This window comes from Argiope bruennichi, chromosome 7 (assembly GCF_947563725.1).
Source record: "Argiope bruennichi chromosome 7, qqArgBrue1.1, whole genome shotgun sequence".
Taxonomy (NCBI): domain Eukaryota; kingdom Metazoa; phylum Arthropoda; class Arachnida; order Araneae; family Araneidae; genus Argiope; species Argiope bruennichi.
The window spans coordinates 131,094,146-131,117,189 of NC_079157.1; the positions used below are offsets into that span (position 1 = coordinate 131,094,146).

A 23,044-nucleotide genomic window follows, 5' to 3' on the forward strand; every position below is an offset into this window, starting at 1 on the left:
AATAAAGAAGTATTATTTGTGCAAAAGTAAAATTTCTTCTATTTTCTATATGGCTGCTGAGTGCTCAAAGTTTAAACTTATTGCATTATGTGCTTAGCGCTAACGTTCATTTAATTTCTGATTTCAAGGATGGTCTGATGCAACACGTATGATGGTTCTATAAACTAAATTTGTTACCTCGCATGGGATTTTGAAATTTTGTGAATTCATGCATTTGTTTTGCACGAATTATTAAGCCTACTGGTTATTTTAATTAAATTTACTAAAATTTAATTATTAAAATACATATTATTTTAACTATTAACTACTAATATGAGCTTTACTGTGATTAAAAATAATGTCTACGGAATATTGAAAATAAACATAATGCCAAATAGAATGAATTGGTTGCATTTGACATCACGTAAGAGCAGTGCACATTACAATTTCGCACATTTAGTAAATATTTAAATTTACAAGCTTAACACAAGTAATTCTCGAGGTCGGTAAGTTTTACATACTTACAGTCTTGCAGCCGGCATCGTACTGCCCTATTTTGATTGGCGAGGAGTTTGGCGCACTGGCTTTATTAGAGAGTGTTACTGTTCGAGAAGGTTAGCGCCTGGATGTTGCGTTGGCATTGTTTGAGTGTTACAATCATCCTTTGTGGCGTAAGAAGTTTATCGTCGCTGTTATATCAAAATGGCATTTGCTGAAAACTAAACACAGCTCAATATACGGAATTTTGATAAAGCAGTTGAAATCAGTAGTGGTATATGGCATTTTGCGACAATACGCAGCACTATGAAAGCACAAGTGTTTGCTTGCAAGTAAGCTAACCTACACAAGTGTTTTGCAGTGGTAAAATATTATGGTAAATTTGACGTATGCCGTTTTGATTTAACACCGGTAATATAGAGATTTTAGTCGCTTTTTGATATTTTACGTAGATTAAAAAAAAAAAAAAAACACGCTTCAGTTCTAGTAAAAGATTATGAGGCAAACAGTGAACAACCAAGTTACAATTTGCTTGTTGGGTCGACAATCCTATCTTATTATATATTAGACCACCTAAATTAAATATTGGTGTGCTTGACTGTGATTATAAGCTTGTGCCGTTTTGAAAATAAAGCCGTATTGTTCTTTAATTTTGCTTTCTGAAATTCTATTTACTATTAGAGCCAAGTAATTATTTATCTTCGTCATACTGATACAAAGAAAATGGCATTCCTTTCCTATGCATCCGGTTTATCAGTGGATCGGATGGACTTTTAGTCTGGACTCAACATATTCTCTTTGTTATAATGGAGATGTTTTGAAATACTATTAACGAGTCATCTCATCTCTCTTTCAAAGGTCTGTAAAAATAAGACATTCATTTCTTAAATGACGCAAAAAGAAAGAACTTTCGAAAGATTCTTTAGATATGAAAAATATCGATTCAATGTTAAAAATGAGTATCACGTATTTCATAACCGGCGACGTTTCTTTAGAATGTAGTATCTTTCCTCTAAGGACACATGCCATTGTACAATTATTCATTCGCTATTCGTCCTTCACGGAAGAATTCAAAAAGAACAATATCTTTTGAAACGCTCCTATATTTCTTCGAGGAAGTTCTGCGATTCTTTTTGTCTGTTTCCCGGCTCATGCGACGAGGAAATCGTTTTCTCTGATGATGTAAGAGAGTATTTTAATTTAAAATGCCAATGACGTTGGAATTATTCAGTTAAAGAGAATGCATTACGAAAAACATGTTATGTATGGTGGAATATAAGTAATCTAAAAATAGTTATTTTATTAATTTTAATGGGAACTAGATTGTTGAAAAAATAATTGACTTGTTGGATGTTTCATATATGAAAGAAACAACGTTTTGATTTCCCAGCATTTATCATCTAACTGCCTTTTGACGAAAATCTGTTTCATTGATACCAGCAGCTTTTTCACTTGCTACAGATGATTGCTATGAAGGTATTAACAATACAATATAATGATGGCGTTAAAAATATTTATGATGAAAAAAATAATTTTAATTGTATTTTAGGGTTTTCTTAAATAAATAAATAAAAAACTAACGATTTACTCTATGTTGCTATATTAAATATACTATTCCAAAAAACAGACACTCACAAAAGGCAAATTAGTTATCCGCGTATGTACTATGCATTCTCCGAAACACTGTAGAAAGTTAATATTTAAGGTATGACTTTTCTAGACTGATTGCATTCGGCAACTAACGGTTTTAACTTCAGGTATGTTTGCAAAAAGAATTGTTTTCATGTTAAGGAACATAATTTATTTTATCACCTACGCTTTTATAGTAAATGGCGAAATATGATATATATTTCGCCGTCGATTCTAAATCAATGAAGAAATTAAAAAAAAAATTTAGATAATACTAAAATAGTATAAAATTTGATAAAAAAATACACAAAATCGTAAAATCTAAGCATTTTTTAATTTTTTTGAATGAACGCTTATTCAGTGTATGGAGACTTCGCAATCAAACAGATTACTGAATATTTGGATAATGAATGAACGGTATAAATCCATTGCATCAGCCGATATTACATAAGTTCTGAAAAATTAGTTTTATTGAATGAAATAAGTTTACGGAAATAAAATTCGTATATTTACAAAACAATATAAAAATTTCATTTCTGTGAAGTGAAGTTAAAATAGTGTAAAAATGTTCTTAGTTCGAATATGTACTCTGAAATTTTTGAGGTCGATTCATTTTATTTTAATTAAAAATCTAATTAAAATTTTGGAAAAAGTATATTTTTGAATACATAACGGCCAAGAAGTAACTACATACCAAATTTCGCAACTCCTTGTCTATCGATCTGCCTGTCGAGTTCTGCGTCATGCAATTTACACAAAGTGGGCCATTCTAAAATATTATGCTGTTGTTAAAAGTAAAAAGAGTTGATTAGATTATGATATTATTGCATTTTATTTGAGGATTGTTCCAAAGTCAGGGAAACGTTTGTAAATAATATCTGGGGATTTTTTTAAAAATTATTTTTTATATTATCTGTTCGTTTTGAAATTATTTTTTCCTTTTAATGAATTGTAATTTACTTTTGGATTCATGAACTTTGTTTAACCATAGCATATCGGCGATAAATAGATTATATTTTCAATTTCGATTTTGTATCTCGATCGCATGCTAGTGAGGATGATCACGACTGATTATGTCTTCAATACTAGAGTTTCAAAGTTGGCGAAGTTTTGAGGATTTATAATAGAATGTGGCAGTAACGATATAAACAAGATATGGGTCGAATTAATCCACTGAACGGGGTCATTTTTTTTAATATTATTATTGTTGATTATTTAGGTTGACATAATATTTTTATAGATATAATTTTTTAAAAATCTTTTTATATTTCTAATATTTTTGTTAAAGATGATTTCTGTATTAATATAAAAATAATGGTAACCCAAGTATCCCTTTTAAGGTGCATTTAAATTTTAACTTCATATTTGGTGCACCGCTGTAAGGTAGGATTGTGTGCCAAAAGGCCCACGTCTCGTGGGGGGGGGGAGAGAGGGGAATTGTAATGATATTTAAAAATCAAATTTAAATCTTTTAGACCACGCATCTACCAAAATAATATTATTTATATAAACCAACGGCTGGATAAGATGAAATGTCATGAAGGTTTGAGGCACGATGAATTTACTTTAAATAAATAAGGAAGTATACTTAGGATCTCCGCTCGCTGCAAACTAAGATTTTTATATAAAAAGACAAAAACCTTTTCTTAGCACCGTCGTTTTAAGGAGGATATATATGTTTACTTACAAATCTACTGATAAGTATTATTGAACCCAAATCATTTCGCGGCCTGCGTGGACCCGTTCCGACTCTCTCTCGTTTATTTGCGTTTTGTATATTTTCAAGTTGTTGCCTTAGTGCTTGGGATCAGCTTCTCCTTACTCGGTAGGGTGAGTCATTTGTACTCTTCATTTTTCTCTCTCTATGGGAGTGGGTTGAGCTCTTTAACCTACTCTGTATAATTAGTTACTTACTATCCGTGTTCGGAGGCAGCTTTTGTTTATTTTTATGAAAGTGTCTGCTCGCGCCCTTCTTTGGAGGTCTTCCTTTGCCATCTGGAGCTGGTGAGTGGGAATCTTCCTGGCGGATTGCTCTCGCCTATATTGAGTTACTGGCAAAATGTAATTTTATCAAAATTTTTCTTTTATGTGCTGAATGGAATAAAATGTATAATGGAATAACTGGAAGTTCAAATATAATTGCCATGTGAAAATAAAATCTAAGAATATATTTGATTTATTTTCGGAAATAAAACATTATCGTATATTATTTTTTTTCTCAAAAAATTCATTTTTGTAGATGTAATTTTATTTCTGTTATTAACTAAAATGTGATATGTTATAAACTTGATTTAAGTTTATTCAAGGGATCGAAAGGAAATTTACGATATATAGGGCGAAACGCTAAATCGGGGTTAAGACAACTGACCATGAAATAAAAACTAATTTAAATTGCATACCTTTTATTTTTTTCCTTCACCATGACTTTTAACATCAGTTTTTAATTTTTTCAAAGAAATGGATGTCTTTACTTACTTTGCGCCTTCGTTTTATCAGCTATCGCATACTGAATGAATACATATGAATTTTGTAAAATTTTCTCTCGGCCTTCACTATTTGAATACTTTGAACCATCTTCAAAGATTAGACGATTGTTTTAGAGAGGGGATTCCATGTCTGTCAAGTCAATGAGAGTTTGAATCTGTGTTGTAAGGATGTTTATATCGCAAGCTACATAATCCTCCAACTGATCTGAAATAGGAAAGAACTCTTCCCTTTCATTAGAATTTTCCTTCTCAAAATTATTATTTCTAACCTCCGAAAAATAAAAGTGTATTGCCTACCAACTCTCTTCCATCCACAAAGAATGACATTGAAGGTCTTCTGGCACATCTATCGACGGTTTCTTGCTTCCAGATTCCATACTTCGTAGAGAAGTATTTCGTTTTCAGAAGTTGGTTGCACTTGAAACAGGATGCCCCACAAGGTATGCAGCATCTAATATTTAGAGATTTGGTTAGTATTACCTAAGACGAGTATTTTGATATAAAACATGTGGGGTGCCCGAATGTGGGTGCATCATAGTCTAATTAAGGCATGAAGTTTGTGTTATGAAAATTTCAAAAAATTTGAAAAAAAAAAAATCTAAATGAAAATCAATATTTATTGAGAATTTGCAATACAATAGATTTTTGAAATGTCGGCCATTCGAGCAAATGACATAGTGAAGTCTGGAATTGAAGTTCACAATTGTTTTGTTTTTGCAAAACATCTGTTCCAATTTCCTTGACCTCTGTTTCAATTGCTGTTCTCAAGTCGTCTAATGTTGAGGGCAGTGCGAGATACAATGAGTCTTTCAGACGTCCCCATAAAAAAATTGCATAAGTTAAGATCTGGTGAGTAAGGTGGCCATTCTATATCATTGCCTGTTTTCATAACGGAATCCAACCCGATCAATCTATTGTGAAAATGTTTCGCTAAGAGTTTCGCTGAATGCGGTGAGGTCTAGCACCATCTTGCATAGGTCAATAATCGCTTATCTTCCCTATGCCATGCAAAAATGGACTGACACCATCATTCAACACGTCACGCCTTTTTCTTTAAAAATTACCAGACATTTGCATAATCACCTAGGGAAGTTTCCCTATTGTGCAATCATTATATGCATCGTAATTTGGAATACAAACTGTCGGATTCCACGTGCCAAGATTATGCGTAATTAGACTATAACGCTTTATTCGGGGACCCCACATGTTATATATCAAAATACTCGTCTTTACGTGTTCTACCCGAATCTATAAACATTGGACGTGGCTATACCTTGTGTAACATCCTGTATATCTCCCACGTCACAAAGTTGAGCTTTGCTTCGGCAATTAATTCCACTCGTATGTTTGTAATTTTAAATCTACAACATGGACTGTGTATTGATCAATAAGCAAAAGGATGTTACTCATTTTCTCGCAAAAAATATTGTGCATTGATCAATAAATAAACGAATACGAGCAAATTTGTCTGTCTGGTTTTTGAAAGTAGTGTTCAAAAATTGTCGTCCAAGATTTTTGTTTTGTTTTAGGCACATTCAGTAGGGAGGTTCTTTTTATTCTTTAAGCACTTTTTTAATTTTCCAACAACTGATGATGTTAACTTTTCATTCACTTTGAATTGGTGCACAGCGAAGCAGCCAAACAAATAATTTCACACCGTGACAGCTTTCACCCTTTACTCTTGCCCTTACTTCTTTCAGAATACCCTTGAAATGTCTTTACATGCATATTGTATGAAGAATGATATTGTTTTTTCCCCCCGCCCAGTTTCGGAATTGACTGCAGCATTCAGCACAAGCAAACTTTTAGTATAAATTGATATACGGGTACTTTAACTTTGGGAAAATTAACTACTTTGCTTTAGCTACTTTGGGTGCATTAACAGATATTTCCATTTCAGAAAGAGAAGAGTTAATCAGTCTTAATCATAATTATCTTAAAGCAGTTTAAGAATAAACCAAATTGTTTGTCGCTTATCCCACTTGGATTGAACATCATTTCAAACCAAGGCCAAGAGATCGGGGGAAGAGGGGTGCAGTAGCTTCCCTAGGGTAAAGACCCCTGAGCACCCGAGGGCAGAAGTCTGACTTCTAGCTCATATGAAGACGACAATCACACACTCGCTTGCACAACCCCTCTTTACAGGAGGGCTCTTTCACGCACCTCACAGATAGAGCACAGGGTAAAGAACAACCATGCCCCAACCAGGACTCGAATCCGGAACGCCCAGATTACGGGGACGACGAGCTAGGCCCTGGACCAGGACGCCGGCATCCTTTTTCTCTTCTCATATTTTATTAAGGGAAGTGAAATGTTCCGAACAATGAAAATTGCCGAAATTGCAGTTCTAAATAAAGTATATTTTTTCGCCAGTTACTTTTATATTTACTAATAAAATTCGAGCATATAGATCGAATGATTTATTTTAATTTTAAAATACTAGAAAAATATTTATTTCTTAAAGTATTTGTTTTATTAATGTCAAATCGAATAAGTATTGTGACGCTATTATTTTTGAGTTCATGACTACAAATCTATCTTTGTACGATAAAAAAATAATACTGAATAAAATTATTCAAAAATTAGCATTATATATGAACATAGGATTAAAAAAATACAGTGAATTTATTTTCATTTAAATATGCTAATAATAAAAATTGCAACAAATAAAATAATGAATGTCGTTTAACTTGGAACTTAAAAAATATATATGATATTTTGCAAATTAACCCTATGAGCCCTGACCTCCCGATATCGCCCTGTTCGGCAGGGGCCTGACTCAGACGCTTTCGGGCCTGAGGGGCCTTTTAAGGGTTAAAAATATTTCTCGACGCGTGTTCATTGAAACTCATTTAACCGCCCCAAAGCGCCTGAGTTAAGCTCTTGTCGAACTGGGCGATACCGGGTGGTCAAGGCTCGTAGGATCTAAAATTTAATACTATTGTATAAAAAAAAAGTTGTATAGATGCACAATCTTTGTAAATATTGTTATATAAAGTTTCATACGATTGTAATAAATAAAATTTGTTCTATGCGTTCCGAAATTTACAGAAAACAAATTTCGAGAAAGAAAGAAACTATATCTTTCTGTCATAGGAATCTATACGAATGAGTCTATCATTATGCTAAACTCATTGTTAAAATATATTTTCTAAACTTTCGACTTCTCAAACCTATCCAGATTATACATTTTTGTGATTAATTTAATTTCTTTTTTGAAGGTGCAAGGGTTCCCTATTCCCTTAATGCAGTTACTTGATTGTGATTTCTTCTGTAGATATTTTATTATGATCCTGTAATTCTGATTTTAAAGAGTTTGTAATTTTAAAATTGGAAATCTTTTAATGTCGTTGATGTTGTATTGAAACAATTACTTTCGTCATTACATTTTAGTTTGTAATAATAATTGTAATAGTTTGTAATAATTCTAATTGGTGGTCAAATTGTCTTGAAATTTGCAAATAAATAAATAAATAAATAAATACCGTGGCTAAAATTGAATTAAAAAAATAATCTGTTAGTTACATATGCCACTTCGATTAGATTCTGAATAAAGCCGAACGTATATTTTAAAAATTAGTCTTGGAATAATTTTTTCTTCTAAAAATGAAAGTAAACAGACAAATAAAAAACAACTGCAAAAGTAATTAAATATTAATATTTTTCGGAAAAAATCATGATTTAAAATTTTTTTTACATAATGTTGACATTTTAAATATAATTTGGCTTTTGCTTATATAATTTGCAAATAATGTTCGATTTATTAAAAAAATTACTCGTAGGGAAATTGATTAAAAATGTCTCTAAATTTGTAAATATATCAGTGTTTGTTCTGTAATAAAACGTTTTAAAAAGAAAATTCAAATCGAAAGCAAGACACGTAGTGGTCGCCCGGGAAAGGTTTCTCATTGTCATCAAGGATTTAGTCTGAAAAATTTGCGAATAATTCAATGTTGAAAAAATCTATTCACTGTTGTTTTTAAAAATTTATACAGAATTTAGTGAAATATTTTATAGTTTAGTTTCAGTGGAAACTGCATAACGATTGCTGGTGCACATAACTTTTCAGCAAAAAGAAAAAAATTTGTAAAATGAATTAAAATAAAAAAAGTTTGTTATTTTATAATTGGGAACTCTTTTAAGATCATTGGTTGTGTATTGAAACAATTATTTTCTCAATAAACTTTAATTTGATATAAGTGAGGGCACAGTTGAAGGTGAATTCGCCCGCATTTTTATTATAATAAACGTTCTGTTTGCAGATGAGACAAATTTAACATTTTTCGTTGCGATGGGCGTATAATGATAGGGAGGTAAAGAGAGAGGGGGGGGGGGAGGAACTTTATTTTAAGAACTGGGTTGGAATCGTAAAACATGGAGGCCAACTTTTTTTCTTGTATAGGAATGGAAGCCAATATTAAGACCAAGTAATTTAGTATTCATTGATGGCATATGGTCTATTGTCTTTAAATATTTGAAAAGAGAGTTCCAAGTTATCAACGCCCTAATTTTGAACAACTTAAAAAAGTAATGACCTTAAGAGCACAGTTCAAACGTTCACTATAGTGTGTTTGTAATTGTATTGGAGTTCTAAAAACATTGCGCAATCACTCAGTTTAAACCCACATGAGCACATTTGGAGATAACAAGAAATTAACGATTGAAAATACGACATTATAACGAAAATTGAAATTGAAATAGTCCTAATACAAGAATGAAAAAACATTCATACAGAAATTACTAAAATTTTAGTGCATTCAAAGTCCTGAAGGTTGAAAACTGTTGCAGATGCTAAAGGACAACCAAACTGGTAATAAAATTACCGAGATATTACTAAATTGATATGGAATGATTTTATTGAAATGCTCGATGATTTCCGTGAGAATAATTTTTTGGTTTGTCTGTTTATTTTCTAAAAAAAGTTTTACTTTGCCACCAGAATACTTTGCATAGTTATGTTGAATAGATTAAAGATTTTATTTAAAAAAATTGCCATCGTCCAATATCAAATTTTATTAATAGATAAAATGCCCTTTCGACAAATTTCTGAAGTATTCGATCAGTTTTGGAAAACAACGTATTAAAAGAAGTAGCCAATTTGTTTTGCTGATTGCAATGATTTTTGATATGTTTTGTTTAGATTTCGTTTAGAATGCCAGCTGAAAACTGAATTCGCTCGGGGGAAAAATAACAAATGAATGAACGCAAATCTCTTTCAATTTCAGGAAATACGGATATTGTGGAAGGAAATTTGAAACTCATTCTTGGCCTCATTTGGTCTCTCATTTTGAGGTACCAAATCGGCAGGACAAACTTCCCTCCCAAGAAGCTGATGCTGTCATGGCTCCAAGCCGCTCTTCCAGATCTTCACATCGCAAACTTTACTTCGGATTGGAACAGTGGAGTTGCCTTGAGGTAATTGAAAATCACTTTTGATGTTGCATACTCCTTTGCTTTGGATTATTATTAAATTTTTCATTGGAAAATCATTTGATTTTTTTATAATTGAATCACAGAATTATTAAATACTAGTCAGTAGAATTATGAGTATTTATGAAAATATTAGTAAAACAGTTTTCCTTTTTTTCCATTTTTAAGAGTTATTTGAAGGACCGTCCTTAGCTATCGGATGTAAAGGTTGTTGTTCTTTCTTATGGTACTTGTTAGCCAAGAAGGCTGACGAAGTCAGCGATTTTAATCCTAGAGAGCGTCTCTAGTTTCAGTAGCGTCATCTAGGGCCAAGATTACGACTTAGCTACTCATGTGTCAGAACCCTTTTTACGGGCGGACTTCATTCTTGCATTTCATTCACTCATACATAGATTGTAATTTAGACTTGAATCAGAGAACGATCACCTCTGAAGCAGTATCCCGTGTGGTATTGTCTCGGCATGGAGGACTTTGTGGTCACGATAGATTTATACGTGCACCATCCACCGCATACACTGGGAGTCTTCGGTGTCTGGGTTCGAACTCACAACCCAAGAGATGCGAGTTTAATGCCTTAGCAACCAGGCTATCCGGCCCAACAACAACAACAACAACAGATGTAAAGGTGGAACTGGAAGTGTGTTATTGATAATGCTCTTACCTGCTGTTACCAAATATATTTACTTAATATACTTATAAATATTCTAGAAAATGTACGGATAATTATAATTTTGCTTGATGCCTGAAAATTTTAAAAACTAATTCCGACTCCATTTTTGCCTTCTACTTTTAAAAATCGAAGTTTTTTTTTCCCTCTAACATCTTCACTTGTGATTTATCGTTTCTAAATTTTGAAATATTTCATTATAAAACTCATTGCGTAGTGATTTATTTATGTTGGTTTAATTCCTGCTTTTGTTCTCGATGTAATCTAGTTTTATAACAAAACTACAAAATCAAGTGGCCGTTGAATGCGAGACATTGTTGGGCGAATGCAATCTAAATACTTTTTTCATTAGCCAATTCAGAAAGCTTCTGGTTTGGATGGCGCTAGTCGTTTTTGTTATTCCTAATTATATTTTGAAGAAAAAATGAAGAATGGAAATCGTTTTCGATTAGAATCGTTCAAGGAAAATTAGCTCCAAAGAAGACGCTTAAATTGGCGTCGTTTCGAAATTTGAACGCGATGTGTGTTTATATCGAATAAAATTCTTTGTTTTAGGTTGATGAAAAGAATGACATCCGTTTGAAAAATGTTGTGTTAATATATTTTGCTTAATCAACATAATATATTTTGGTGTGATTTTCATTTAAGATAACTACACAAGAATAATAAAGACATTTTCGATCTTATTAAGGGAGCTTACTTTAGAGTTTTGCTGGTGACCAGGATAAAGTTTGGGCTCCTCACATTGTGTGTATTGGACTCGTTGAAAGAGAAAGTATCAGGTGTCCGAGTAGTTTGCAGAAACCACTCTGATGAATGCTTTTTTTTTTAAATATTAGTAGATAAATCATTCAGATAATCGCATAAATTAGGTATTGTGTTCGATGATGTGTTTCATTACAGAATTTGTAGACATTTTCAAAACTATTGCAAATATTCAATAAAGACCCATTAAAGTGATTAAAAAAATAGAGTGTAGCAAATATGTAAAATGTGATTATTATTTACAAAATAAAGGTTACTTTGATGAAAGAATGTTATATCTGTAATATTACGTTAAATTAATATTGACATAAACTGAAATGCTCAAAATCATATATAAATTTGCAGAATGGCAGAAATAGTTTCAGCGATTTTCAAAAAGATTAATCTTCTTCTGAGAGTAATAATTTTTAATTGTTCTATCAAATTTTTACCTGCTCATTAGCATATTCTTATTAAACTAATCTGTGAAGGAATATCGGTGAATAGTTCTGTTGGAATATCGGAATAAAATACCTGCTTGAAAAACTTATTTAATGATTATATATTTATAATATTATTGTATTATAGTATTATTGAAAATATTATTTAATGAGAAATTAAAATGTATTAATTAAAAGCATTCAATAGAATATTACTTTTGTGAAAAAGAAAGGAAGTCGAAACTGAGTCAGAATTGATAAATGAATAAAATCCGTGCAAGCTTTTACTGGATTGTGAATGTCATTGAACTGGCTAATGAACTGCTGATCGAAGGAAGGGTAGTCTATATGGTTCTGGCAGCGAATGATGATAGACTCCACTGAGATCGTGAAATATTTTATAACTGTACGTACCATTTACCTAAATCGATTCCGTTGTACCTTTCATTTCACAGATAGTGTTAAAAGCGTTTCATGGTATCTTTCTCTGACACTTTGTAATATTTTAATAATGGTTCATAAAACTGAAACTTCTGAATGATAGTTGTGGAAGTAAAATGATGTTCAAAAGAAAAACTTTGCTTTTCTTGTCTTTTTATTTTTTAGTGCTCTGCTGGATTTCTGTAGGCCTGGGTTGTTTCCTCACTGGAAATCTTTAAGCATAAAGAATAGGTAAGACGAGTTGAAACATTTTGCTGTTTTCCTATTTTTTGTTTTTGCTGATTTATGAACTTACTGTATTTCTTACTCCAGTGTAGAAAATTGTCGGACTGCCATGCACTTGGCCCGGGACGAATTCAATGTGCCGATGATTCTGACGCCGGAAGACCTAGCGAGTCACAACCTAGACGAATTGTCCGGAATGACCTACCTCTCATACTTTATGAAAGACGACAGTCCCGGCTACAGGGCAACGCTTAGCTGGGTGCAGAAGCAGTTGCCACAATTTAATATTCAGAATTTCACGGTAAGTTTTTACCAGTTTAATATCGTTCATGTTGAAGAATTTGGGATGTTATGAATGGGCAGTTCTCCGTTTCCTCTATTTATGCTAGAGAAGATTCACTCAGCCTCTAGGTTTAACGTGTGTTCTGTTGACGATTTTCGATAGTATATCGATTTCTAAAAATTCAGGAAGAAAATATAAATTCTAATCATACACTTTTTATTCGTTTGAATTTAATAAATTTTAACTAAAGCATTTAACAGCTCTTTATAAATTATTTACTAAAGAAAAACAATAGGTCCATTTTCTGTCTTTAAGATACACGGAATGAAAGTATTCCAAAAATGTAATATGCGAGTTCGGTTTTAACTGGGACAGCGGTGCTCATTGCTTAAAAGGATGATTTGGCCATTCAATCTGTTATGTTCTGGGACTTTCAAAGTTTGCAGAAACCGAGTTAAATGCGGCAGTAGGTCCAATCGCGTTTATGTCCAGAAAAGATTTGACATGCCGACTGGCTAATATCCAGCATTGGGAAGATGTAGCATATAACTCAGTCCCATGCTCTTTCTTCATTTGATTTCATTTTTGTACGTTGAAACTTTTTGAAGGTATCTAGAACGCAACGTTTTGCATCTTGTCTATCAGTCTACCACTAACCGTTATTATGCGTGATTTCTTCTAATAAATGCCTGTTCCAATCAAGTTTCTATTTCGTTTGGAATTTGCTTTGTGTAATGTTCTGCAATATAGAAAATTAAATAGTTAATTCTTTGGAATTTTTGTTGTCTTCATTTTTTCTCTTTCCTCTTTTATAGACTGATTGGAATGATGGACTTGCATTATGTGCTTTAGTGAAAGCATATGGTGCCAGTGTCCCGGATTACACAGAACTGAAAAAAGACAGATCCTTTTGGGAGCAGAATATCCAGCATGGTGAGGACGAATTCATTTTAGAATTAACTAAGCAATTTTCAGTTCTACTGATGTAGTTTTATTAATTATTTTTTGGTAGCTATCGTCTCGAAAATCGCGGATGTGTTAAGCTGTATTTTTAAATCTCAAGTATAAGTTAAAGTATTAAATCATAGTATTTTTTTCTTTCCGCGTGTGAACGAGATTTAATTATTTATTAAAAATTATTATGTGTTTGAAAAAAGGCTTATTAAATTTTAAAAATTCAGCTTTTGTCAGACTTGCCTACAGTTGTATTAAATTTGTTAAAAAAGAAATTAAATTGATGAAGATACATTTTTATTTTTCATGTAAGTGCTTTTTAAGTGTTTTTGGAAGTGCGTTCATGTGTTATTCGTAGAGGAAGTAATAATTGAAGGTAGAATGTCTTTATTCATCGCTGTTTCTATATTATTATTATTATTATCTTCAAGTTGATTATATCTGTTACCTTGTTTTGTACCTGTTAGCAATTTCTTATTAGTCTGATCACTTGTGAAGGCTGCTATTATTTTCTATTAAAAATTATCTAAAAAAACTATTTAGAACATAGCATTGTTCTATCATGAATTTCATGACAGTTTTGCCAGTCTTATGACGATAGCCATAGGAATGCTTTAGTTCTTAGTTTTCTTATAAGATTCCAAATAAAATTACTAAATAGAGCGAGTTAGTGCGGGAGGAAATTTACTCTTTCCATCCCAGCCTTGCTGTTGCCATGTTGCATATATAAAAGTCATATGCGATATTTTTGGTCGTGCTGTGCTTCTACATCACTATTGACATTTTCAGAAATGTTGTTCGCAACTTATGAATTCTGTTGAAAAGATCGACACTTTTACAAAAGTCCTTTATTTCTTTTTTTAGCTAAAGTGCTCAAAAGTATTTAATTTTTTGCAGCGATTTCTCACTACGTAACCTGATTTTTATATTTTGCAATGTCATAATTTTTAACTTCTTATGTTATTTCATTCTGTAGTAATCCATTAGTAAAGTCCCCTAAAATATTAAATAATGTATCCGATATTCTGAAAGATAATATCACCTGCTCTTTTATTTTCTTATTGAAATGTTTCTATTCTCCCAGACTGCTAAACTCTGGACGCTGGTGTGGTGTGGAAATTTGGTGAGGCGGTGCCAGCTGGAGTGTCGTCCTCGTCATCTGATCTCGGTTCAAAATGACGAGGTCCGTCCCAAAATAGCCCTAGTGCTGCTTTAAAACGGGACGTTAATATAACTAAACAAACAAAATAAACCCAGCCTACTAGACTCTCACATGTTGCAAGTAAACGCGCCTCATTTTACTATTGGAATCAACTGGACATTTTATTTGAGAAATAAGAAAAATGAATTATCTCTTAAATAAGGTGTAGTTAGATGTACAATAAAGAAGTCTTGCATAAACGTAAATAAATAACACCATGAATCCTGCTGACGTTAAATTTGAGAGAAAGTTTTATTATCTTTCACCTTTCTTATAGTCAGTAGTGCTTTTTAGTAGTAATAGCAGTAGGTGTAAAGTTGTTGCGGCCGCTATCCGAACTCCTAAATTCGTCTCTGTTCGGTGTGGATGGGAGAGTAGGATGCTAATTTAGAAATCAGAAATCAGTTTTTAAACAGAAAAACGATGTTCTGCTTGAATACCTTTAGCGTTGTTTGACATCAATACCGTAATCCAATGAACCCATGCACTTCTTTGAAGATGCTTCTCTTTTATGTAAGTACTTTACGTAAGGTTATTCTAGAGTCATTGGAAAAACTTAGAGAACCAAAGGAAATTAGTTTTAGTGATTCGTCACTATTCGGAGTTTTGTCCTCTTCTTAAATTCACTTTGTGTGTTATGTTATATCTGTAGAAAAGATTCAAAATGGTTGTTTTAATTAAGTTGCTGAAAGAATTCGCAAGTATTCAAAAATTCTTATCGGAGAAGCTCCGTTATATGAAACAAACGGAGTTTAAGAGTGAAAAGATTTGAAAAACACGATAACAGTGTTAAACCTATTAAAAATGGTACGATTTATGTGCCTCGCTATGTATATTGTTTAGGGAAGAAAAGAATATATATTATTAACCCAATGACAACACTACCAATTTTCTTCAAAACTGTTATAACTAAATGATTTGGGCAAACGATTTTGAATGTTTGTATCTTCATTTCCTGATTTGGCATGCCGATTTGTTTTTAGTACTGAATATTTTACAGAAAGCTCCTAGATGCTTATTTGTGCTCGTGGCTAGAAATAAAACTATCACGGTAAGAGCGACTGACATCAGGTTCCAGATGACTGAATTTCTCTGACACATTCTTTTGACAGGAATAAGGTTGCTGCAATAAAGAAAAATGACGCTTTTAACAATGCGTACTAGTCATTCTTTATTAGTAGATTGACAGTAATCTTTCTTTTCGTTGTCATTACGATGTCGTAATCTTTATTTTCCCAGCTTCGTTAGTTATTTCTTAAGAATGACTTTTTGTTTTTCCTTATTCTATTTGTATTTTTTAAATTTCAAATAATAATAATAGTACTAACAAAGTTTTAAATCTGCCTATATTTAGCAGTTTTAGATAGTATATTGAATATCATTGATCTGTGTCACAGTTATCTAAAAGGATAGAGAATGATACTGATTATTTTCTATGGAAGTATTGAATTCTTCTTTGTATTCAAGAATTTTTGGTTTGATATGTATTGGATTGACATTCAGAACGAAAGATTCTGCGGCTTCTGTTAGAAGCACATTACGGAAAGCAAATTACTTTGCACATAAAATTTTGCAAAATAATTTTTCTTTTTCCTTTTTAAAATGAGAAGTGTTTAATTTTCGCATTTGTGATTCTATTAAGGATCGTTTTGTAATGCGTTCTGCCGTAAGACATTTCTGAAGTTAGCATTTTATTTTCCCCACGGAACCTTCCAGATTTTGTATGTGTGATCCCCCCCCCCAAGTATAGATTCCTTTTCTGCAAAAAGTGAAATTCATAAATTTTCGCGTATTTTTTTTAAATATATGTTTTTTCCATCTATATTATTATTATAATCTCTATAAATCAGAAATCGGTTTCAGAAAAGAGAGATGATTTTTTTTCTTCCCTAAGACTTGAAGAAGAGTTAATTTATCTTTTTAAAATTGAATGATTCATGAATGTTCAAAAAAGATTATCAAAGAAAAGTTCTCGAAGCATTGTTCTTTTTAATTCAGAATTTTTTAAAATTAAATTTATCAGTGAAAATCATTGCATTGGATAGTCTTGAACTTACAGATCTGCATTGTTTGCTCTCCCAATTTAAATATCGGGTGTTTCTTAGAATAAGAAAGGGTAAGCTTAAAAAACAAAATTTCTAAGGCATCTTTCGAATTTGAATTGTTTTAAGCTGCGTGATAGGCGAGCCGTTTTAAAAAAATGCAAGAGAGAAACTGCATTCGTTTGACTTCTGGGACGAGTAAACAAATAGCATTAGCCGACTACATTTCATCGTGAGTTGAATAATGGAAGAGGATAACAATGCGTTTTATTTCGCTAATGGCCGATCTTGGAAGCATCTCTCTGAATGTATTTACTGCGTTTCCCTATTGATCGTTCCACAGACGCATGACCGCGAAGTGCAATTAGAGTGCTCGTTAAAACTTCCGTGTGTCTGCATGGGCATCAAGCGATAGATAAACAGGAAACATCCCCTATAAAATTTGCATTTATTTTCTACTAGTCGCCTCAGGTGACCAGCTGGTTCGCCGAGAGTGTTAAGTCGCTGTTTTTTTTTTTTTTTAATAATTCCGTGTTCATGATTCTCCATATCTGATATTCCCCATGATTGTCTGATATTAAAGCCATGTTGTTTTAATTGTCTTAGTTAAGTTCTGTTTATTGCGTGCATGAATCTTTCTGATGTCCCCATAACGTCATAGTGCTATTAAAAATGTAAACATTCGGTTCATCTATCATCTAAATTTCACGATATTGCACTTATTTATCTGTCTTGTAAACTACCTAGATATTAAGCAGGACCCTTCTACTTTAGCTTTCAGAAATGGGAGGAAATGACATGATTAAATATTTGACGAAACTATGAAATTGTTTGATCAGATATTTAATCATGATATCTATGTCTATCATGTGATTTATTGTTGAAATTCAGGCAAAGATATATTTTTGAAAAAATTGCCAAAATTTAACAAACATTCTGAAAAACTTCAAAATTCTGAATTTGTTTTTTTCAAACCTTGAAACGATGTGAAATTCATTTTTGTGAAATAATATTTGTAAAAATTATCATGAGAAAGTGCAAAAATACAGCTAAATTTTTAATTAATCGCAATTAAAATTTCATTCACATTTCCATCCTCCAAGGTTTGTATGTGGCAAGTTTGGTCGCTGTTGTTTAAGTGATCTGGCCTGTAGAGTGTCAGCACACACACTCACTCACACAACTTTATTATATTCATTTATATACTGTTATCAGTATAGATTTTAAGTTTTATGATTTCTATTAATATTGATTTTTTGTTACTTGAAATGAGTACATCGACGATTTTTTGTTTCGAATCATTATACGCAATTTCGTCACTTGTTTTGTTTTATGTTACACTCGAAAAGATTAATCTGAAGTAGCTAACCTTATTTGGATAGTTCCAAGGCCATTTGTAGTTCTCTCTACCAACTCCCTAACGAAATGACGTTTTTGCTGAATTGATAAAGTAGAAATAATTTAAAAAAAGAATTGCTGATTTAAAGTTGTAATTGTTCATCTTACAATCATTATCGCCTATTGGAGGAGGGACTTTTAAAAATTATGTTAGCTTATTCTTTTTTTATATATGTATATTAAAGTGGAATCCCGCATGACGTGAATTCATATGGGAGACAAAAAAAATTCGACTATACCTCATACAGTTCAATTAATAACTTCTTACTTGCGGAAAAGGAATTTATTAAAAAAAAATTGTTTAGAAAAGCAAATGTATGCAGTTACTTTTGGTATAGGGTGTCCCATAAATACCGCCAAGCTCTGCACAGCCGATTCTTTCGTAATATTATCAGACTGATAACTTATCCTACTGTTTAAGGAAATCCAACCTTGAATGCTATTTTTACTAATTCACGTAGCTCAAACCGACATGCTTGTAAACATCTCATTTTTCTTCCCTTTTCACTTTCTTGTATACATAGTCTAGAGAAAATATTGTGATCGCCCAAACATTCGAACTCGGGATTTTGACGACTCTTCATGTTTTAGAGTTCTTTCCCTGAGTTCGAAAAACGCGTTTTTGGAAAATGTCTGTCCATCTGTGACAAAGAGAACTCAAAAACGTTTTGAGCTAGACGGATGGAATTTGGTACGCGGTCTTTACACCAAATTTGTAAATTTCCTTCCAATTTTGAGCGAAATTCGTTCAGAAAAACTGTGCCTGTCTGTCCAAATATAAGTTAACATCATAAGTACAATGCGAAGAGAGCTAGATAGATACAATTCAGTACACACATTTAATATTTATGGTGTAGACACCTATCAAAATGTGAGCCAAATCTAGCGAAAGATTGACTATTTGTAGGTCTGTACTTGTGTCAAATTTTGGCAAATTTGGGTAAAGGGTGTATAAAACATATATTCATGCGGTTAATTGTATCGATATTCGGATGCAATTAACTAAATACATGCCAGGGATTAATCGCCAAAAACCTCGTCAAAATTCGCTATAGTTTTAGTAAAAATACTAAACTGATGCCAAACATAGGTTAATGTTTCACAAATATTGTAAGCCAATGCCATACAAGACTTACTTTAGGATGCCACTTTTATTATCTGGAGTATGCGAGAAAATTTTGGGGAGACCACTCCGGCTGGTTTAACAAAAATGAATCCGTTTTACGAGGAAATTACCAGGTTTAGAACATTTTAAGAAAACCTTTTTCTTTTAATGAATAGACTAGATTGTTTCAATTGTTTTTAAGTGCATGTTGAGGAGCATACACCTTCTGTTCATGTTGTTTAACCCTTTCTAGGGCCGTTGGAAGTATGCTTCCCACCAAATTTATCAATCTTTGTATGAAATGATGTAGGTTGGCACAAGTTCTGACACATTTTTTTAGTAAGATAGAAACTTAGATGCTTCAGTTCTTTATCTCACACAAAATGATGTGTCTTGATTTGTTACTTAATTATTAATGAACCAAATTAATTAATGAATCAAATTAAATTTATCTAATAAGCTAAATGAATCCATTTTCTTATTCTAATTTCAAGCCTAAAAATATTTTAACATAATATGACTAGAAAAAAATGGCCCTTTAAAGGGTTAATGCCGATTATTGCTATGATGTGGCTATCGTGGACCACATTTTTACGATTAAGGAATTGCTCATCTTTCAGCGAAGAATATCTGCTCAAACCAATTCTGATACAGTCATTCTTAAAGGCTTTATAATAAGTTCTCGCTGCGTTTTTACGTCCCCCCCCCAGAAATAAAAGTTTAAAACATTATTATTATTTTGTTTTTCTGTCATTCTATCTACGACAGACCAAAAGCACATGTCGATCAGTGCAAGATTTTTTTACGAAATTCCAGCTGTGCTAGAAGATATGAGATGACAGTATGGATACTTCAGTTACGTGAAGATACCCAATACAATGATTATCTTCATCTGCGAGTGAAATCCGCATATTTATTTGCCAACCGACGACATGCTTTGATACAGATGTATAACAAATTTTTTCATGTTATACATTTACCTATATATATTATGTATCTACTTAATATGTATATATTGTGTATGTATTTATAATTCGTTCCTTGCAGGTATAATTGGTGGTGAAAGCCTCGGGGTTCGTCCACTTCTGAAACCTAAAGAGTTATCTGACCCGGAGGTGGAACATTTGGGTGTCATGGCATATATCGCGCGTTTTCAGTGGGTCAAGCCTATTAAAAGACCCCAAGATAAAATCAGCATTTCTGGAATAAATTTAAACAATGTCCACATCAACAAACCAGTATGTATTAGCTTATGTTGATTTTTCTCATCAATTGGTGTTTTGTGTGTATATCATAGTTTGTGCGATCAACAGAACTTATTCTCTCCTTTTTTTTTCCCAGGCTAAATTTCGGATAAACTTTATGGACAACAACATCGAGGAAAAGAAAATTAGAGTGGAAGTTCGTTATGAAAACAAAAAGTCTGATTGCCAGCTATCTTTCACAAAAAGCAGTGGCACGGGATCGTTTGTATCAACAAATGTTGGAATGCATGAGGTAAGATTCATTCTCAGATGTGGAATTTTGTGATCGGCGTTTCTCTCAATTCCCATTAGTTTAAGAGATTAGAATTCGCATTCGTGAGGAGGCAAATTAATAAGTGTTTGTGAAACAGCGCATGCTCGACTTTGAAATGTTGCGCGGCTAGGAACATTCTATTTGTGTATGTTGTCACTCTACAGGTCAGACGGTTTGATCTACGGCTACCAAAATTTCTCACATATATTCCTTGCAGAGTGAGAATTGTTCATATGGCAGCGATTTTTTTGAAACTTTAATTAAGGAATAAGCGAAATTTTGGTATTTTCCTTCAAGAATTTCTGTAAATATTATTGCACAAAACTGATTTTTTACACCATCTTAAAATGTTAAATTTTTTTTTGATGTTATCAATTCAGTTGTTGGGCAAATTAAAAAAAAAAAAAAAACTATCGTAATTTTGATGTCGTTGCACCGAAATTCAAACCATTTTCATTGTTTCATCAAATATCTGATCCTTTGATTTTCTTCTATTGCTAAAAGTTCAAAAGGAAAGTTTCTCTTCTCTATATTACGTGAGGAATAAGAAAGGGAAGTGACAGTAGATAGATAAATCGGAGAGTTAAATTTTTAATAGGCAGTCGAACTCCTTTAGGAGGATTCATGACACACAGACAGAACTGGTTTAACATTATTAAAATAGCTCATGTTTAATATTTACGACATTTAGACGCTTAGAAATATTTCAATGATGGAACCATGCACATGGAGTAATGGCTTAAGAGAATTAAAATTAAATACATCCAATATTTCGGGTTAACCCTTTGATCAGCAAGGGCTATTAATATTTGGCTGATATATAAACACATAATTTTTGAGCATTTTCATGGCTGAAGAGAGAGAAGACACGTTCGGAATTTTAAACTTCGCTTTTGTACCATCCCCGGAGGTATAATTTATGTACAAGCAGAAGCGACGAAGCACAACACAAGAGTGAAAAGAGGAAAAGCTCATGAAATATTTATTCCAGTGATTATATATTGTGAGATTTTGATAGGGATTTCTTTATACGTATCGATTTAGGTAAGAGAATTATGGGGATCTTTTCAAAGAATGTGTTAAATCGACAAATTTTTATCCCTTTCCTCGAAATGTGGAAACTGCTGACTTAAGCATTTTTATAAAGCCTCTGTTGAATTAATTAAATTAAAAAAGTGGAATGAGATCAGGAAATAAAAGAATATTTTCGAATGAAATTATATGGGCGGAATTAAGATAAAACTTTGGAAATTAATTAAGATTAAATAAAATTTTAAATATCACAACACGCACACACAATTTAAGATAAGAAACTATTTCAGTAGGTTGTTTTAATTTGAATCAATAAATTTTAATGTTATTTAATATTCAAATACAGATTTAAATACTTTTAAACTTTTTAAAAATCTGTTTAAGTTTCTAAATGTGCAAAGAAATTCTTAAAATGAACTTGATGTGAAAATATCTGATGATATTTTAAATATAAAAATTAAGATTATTCTTTGGAATTATGGGTTGACTACTTTAATTGAAATTCTAGATTGACCACTGATATTAAATTTATCAAATAAAATTTATCTATCATAGTATCAAAAAATAATCTTTTGTTACTATGATAAATAATATAGATTTCAATTTGAATTTTAATGTGAGCGCATGCTTTAAAATTTTTCAAACCAGTAGAAATATTCTATCCATGACTTTTCTGTGTACTTAGACAGTCTGATATCTGCGCTTCGGTTCTCCTTATAAAAGACTGCATCATGTACCAGAAATAGGGTATTGGAAGGGAATAAATCATCCAAGATCATACGCATATCACCATATCGCTTTTGCACATTTCACTGCATGTCTTTTTCCAAAAATTATATACAGTTAATATTCTATTATTTTTTATTTATATTTTGTTTATTTTGAGTAATACTTGATATATACCGTTATCTATCACAACCGGTCGTTTGACCGAGAGAACAATTTATTGTTTTATAAGGTTATCGGAATAAG

At 32.2% G+C, this 23,044-nt stretch overlaps 1 protein-coding gene across 1 annotated transcript in view; it reads left to right on the top strand.

Moving 5' to 3' along the window:
* LOC129974972 (filamin-A-like) overlaps window positions 1–23,044 on the top strand; it is a 127,732-nt gene that overhangs the window by 41,226 nt on the left and 63,462 nt on the right. The window contains exons 2-7 of the mRNA XM_056087798.1: window positions 9,818–10,007; window positions 12,480–12,545; window positions 12,627–12,840; window positions 13,638–13,755; window positions 20,570–20,760; window positions 20,864–21,019. Of these exons, the coding sequence (XP_055943773.1) occupies window positions 9,818–10,007; window positions 12,480–12,545; window positions 12,627–12,840; window positions 13,638–13,755; window positions 20,570–20,760; window positions 20,864–21,019 (935 nt within the window). The remainder of the gene's footprint in view (window positions 1–9,817; window positions 10,008–12,479; window positions 12,546–12,626; window positions 12,841–13,637; window positions 13,756–20,569; window positions 20,761–20,863; window positions 21,020–23,044) is intronic.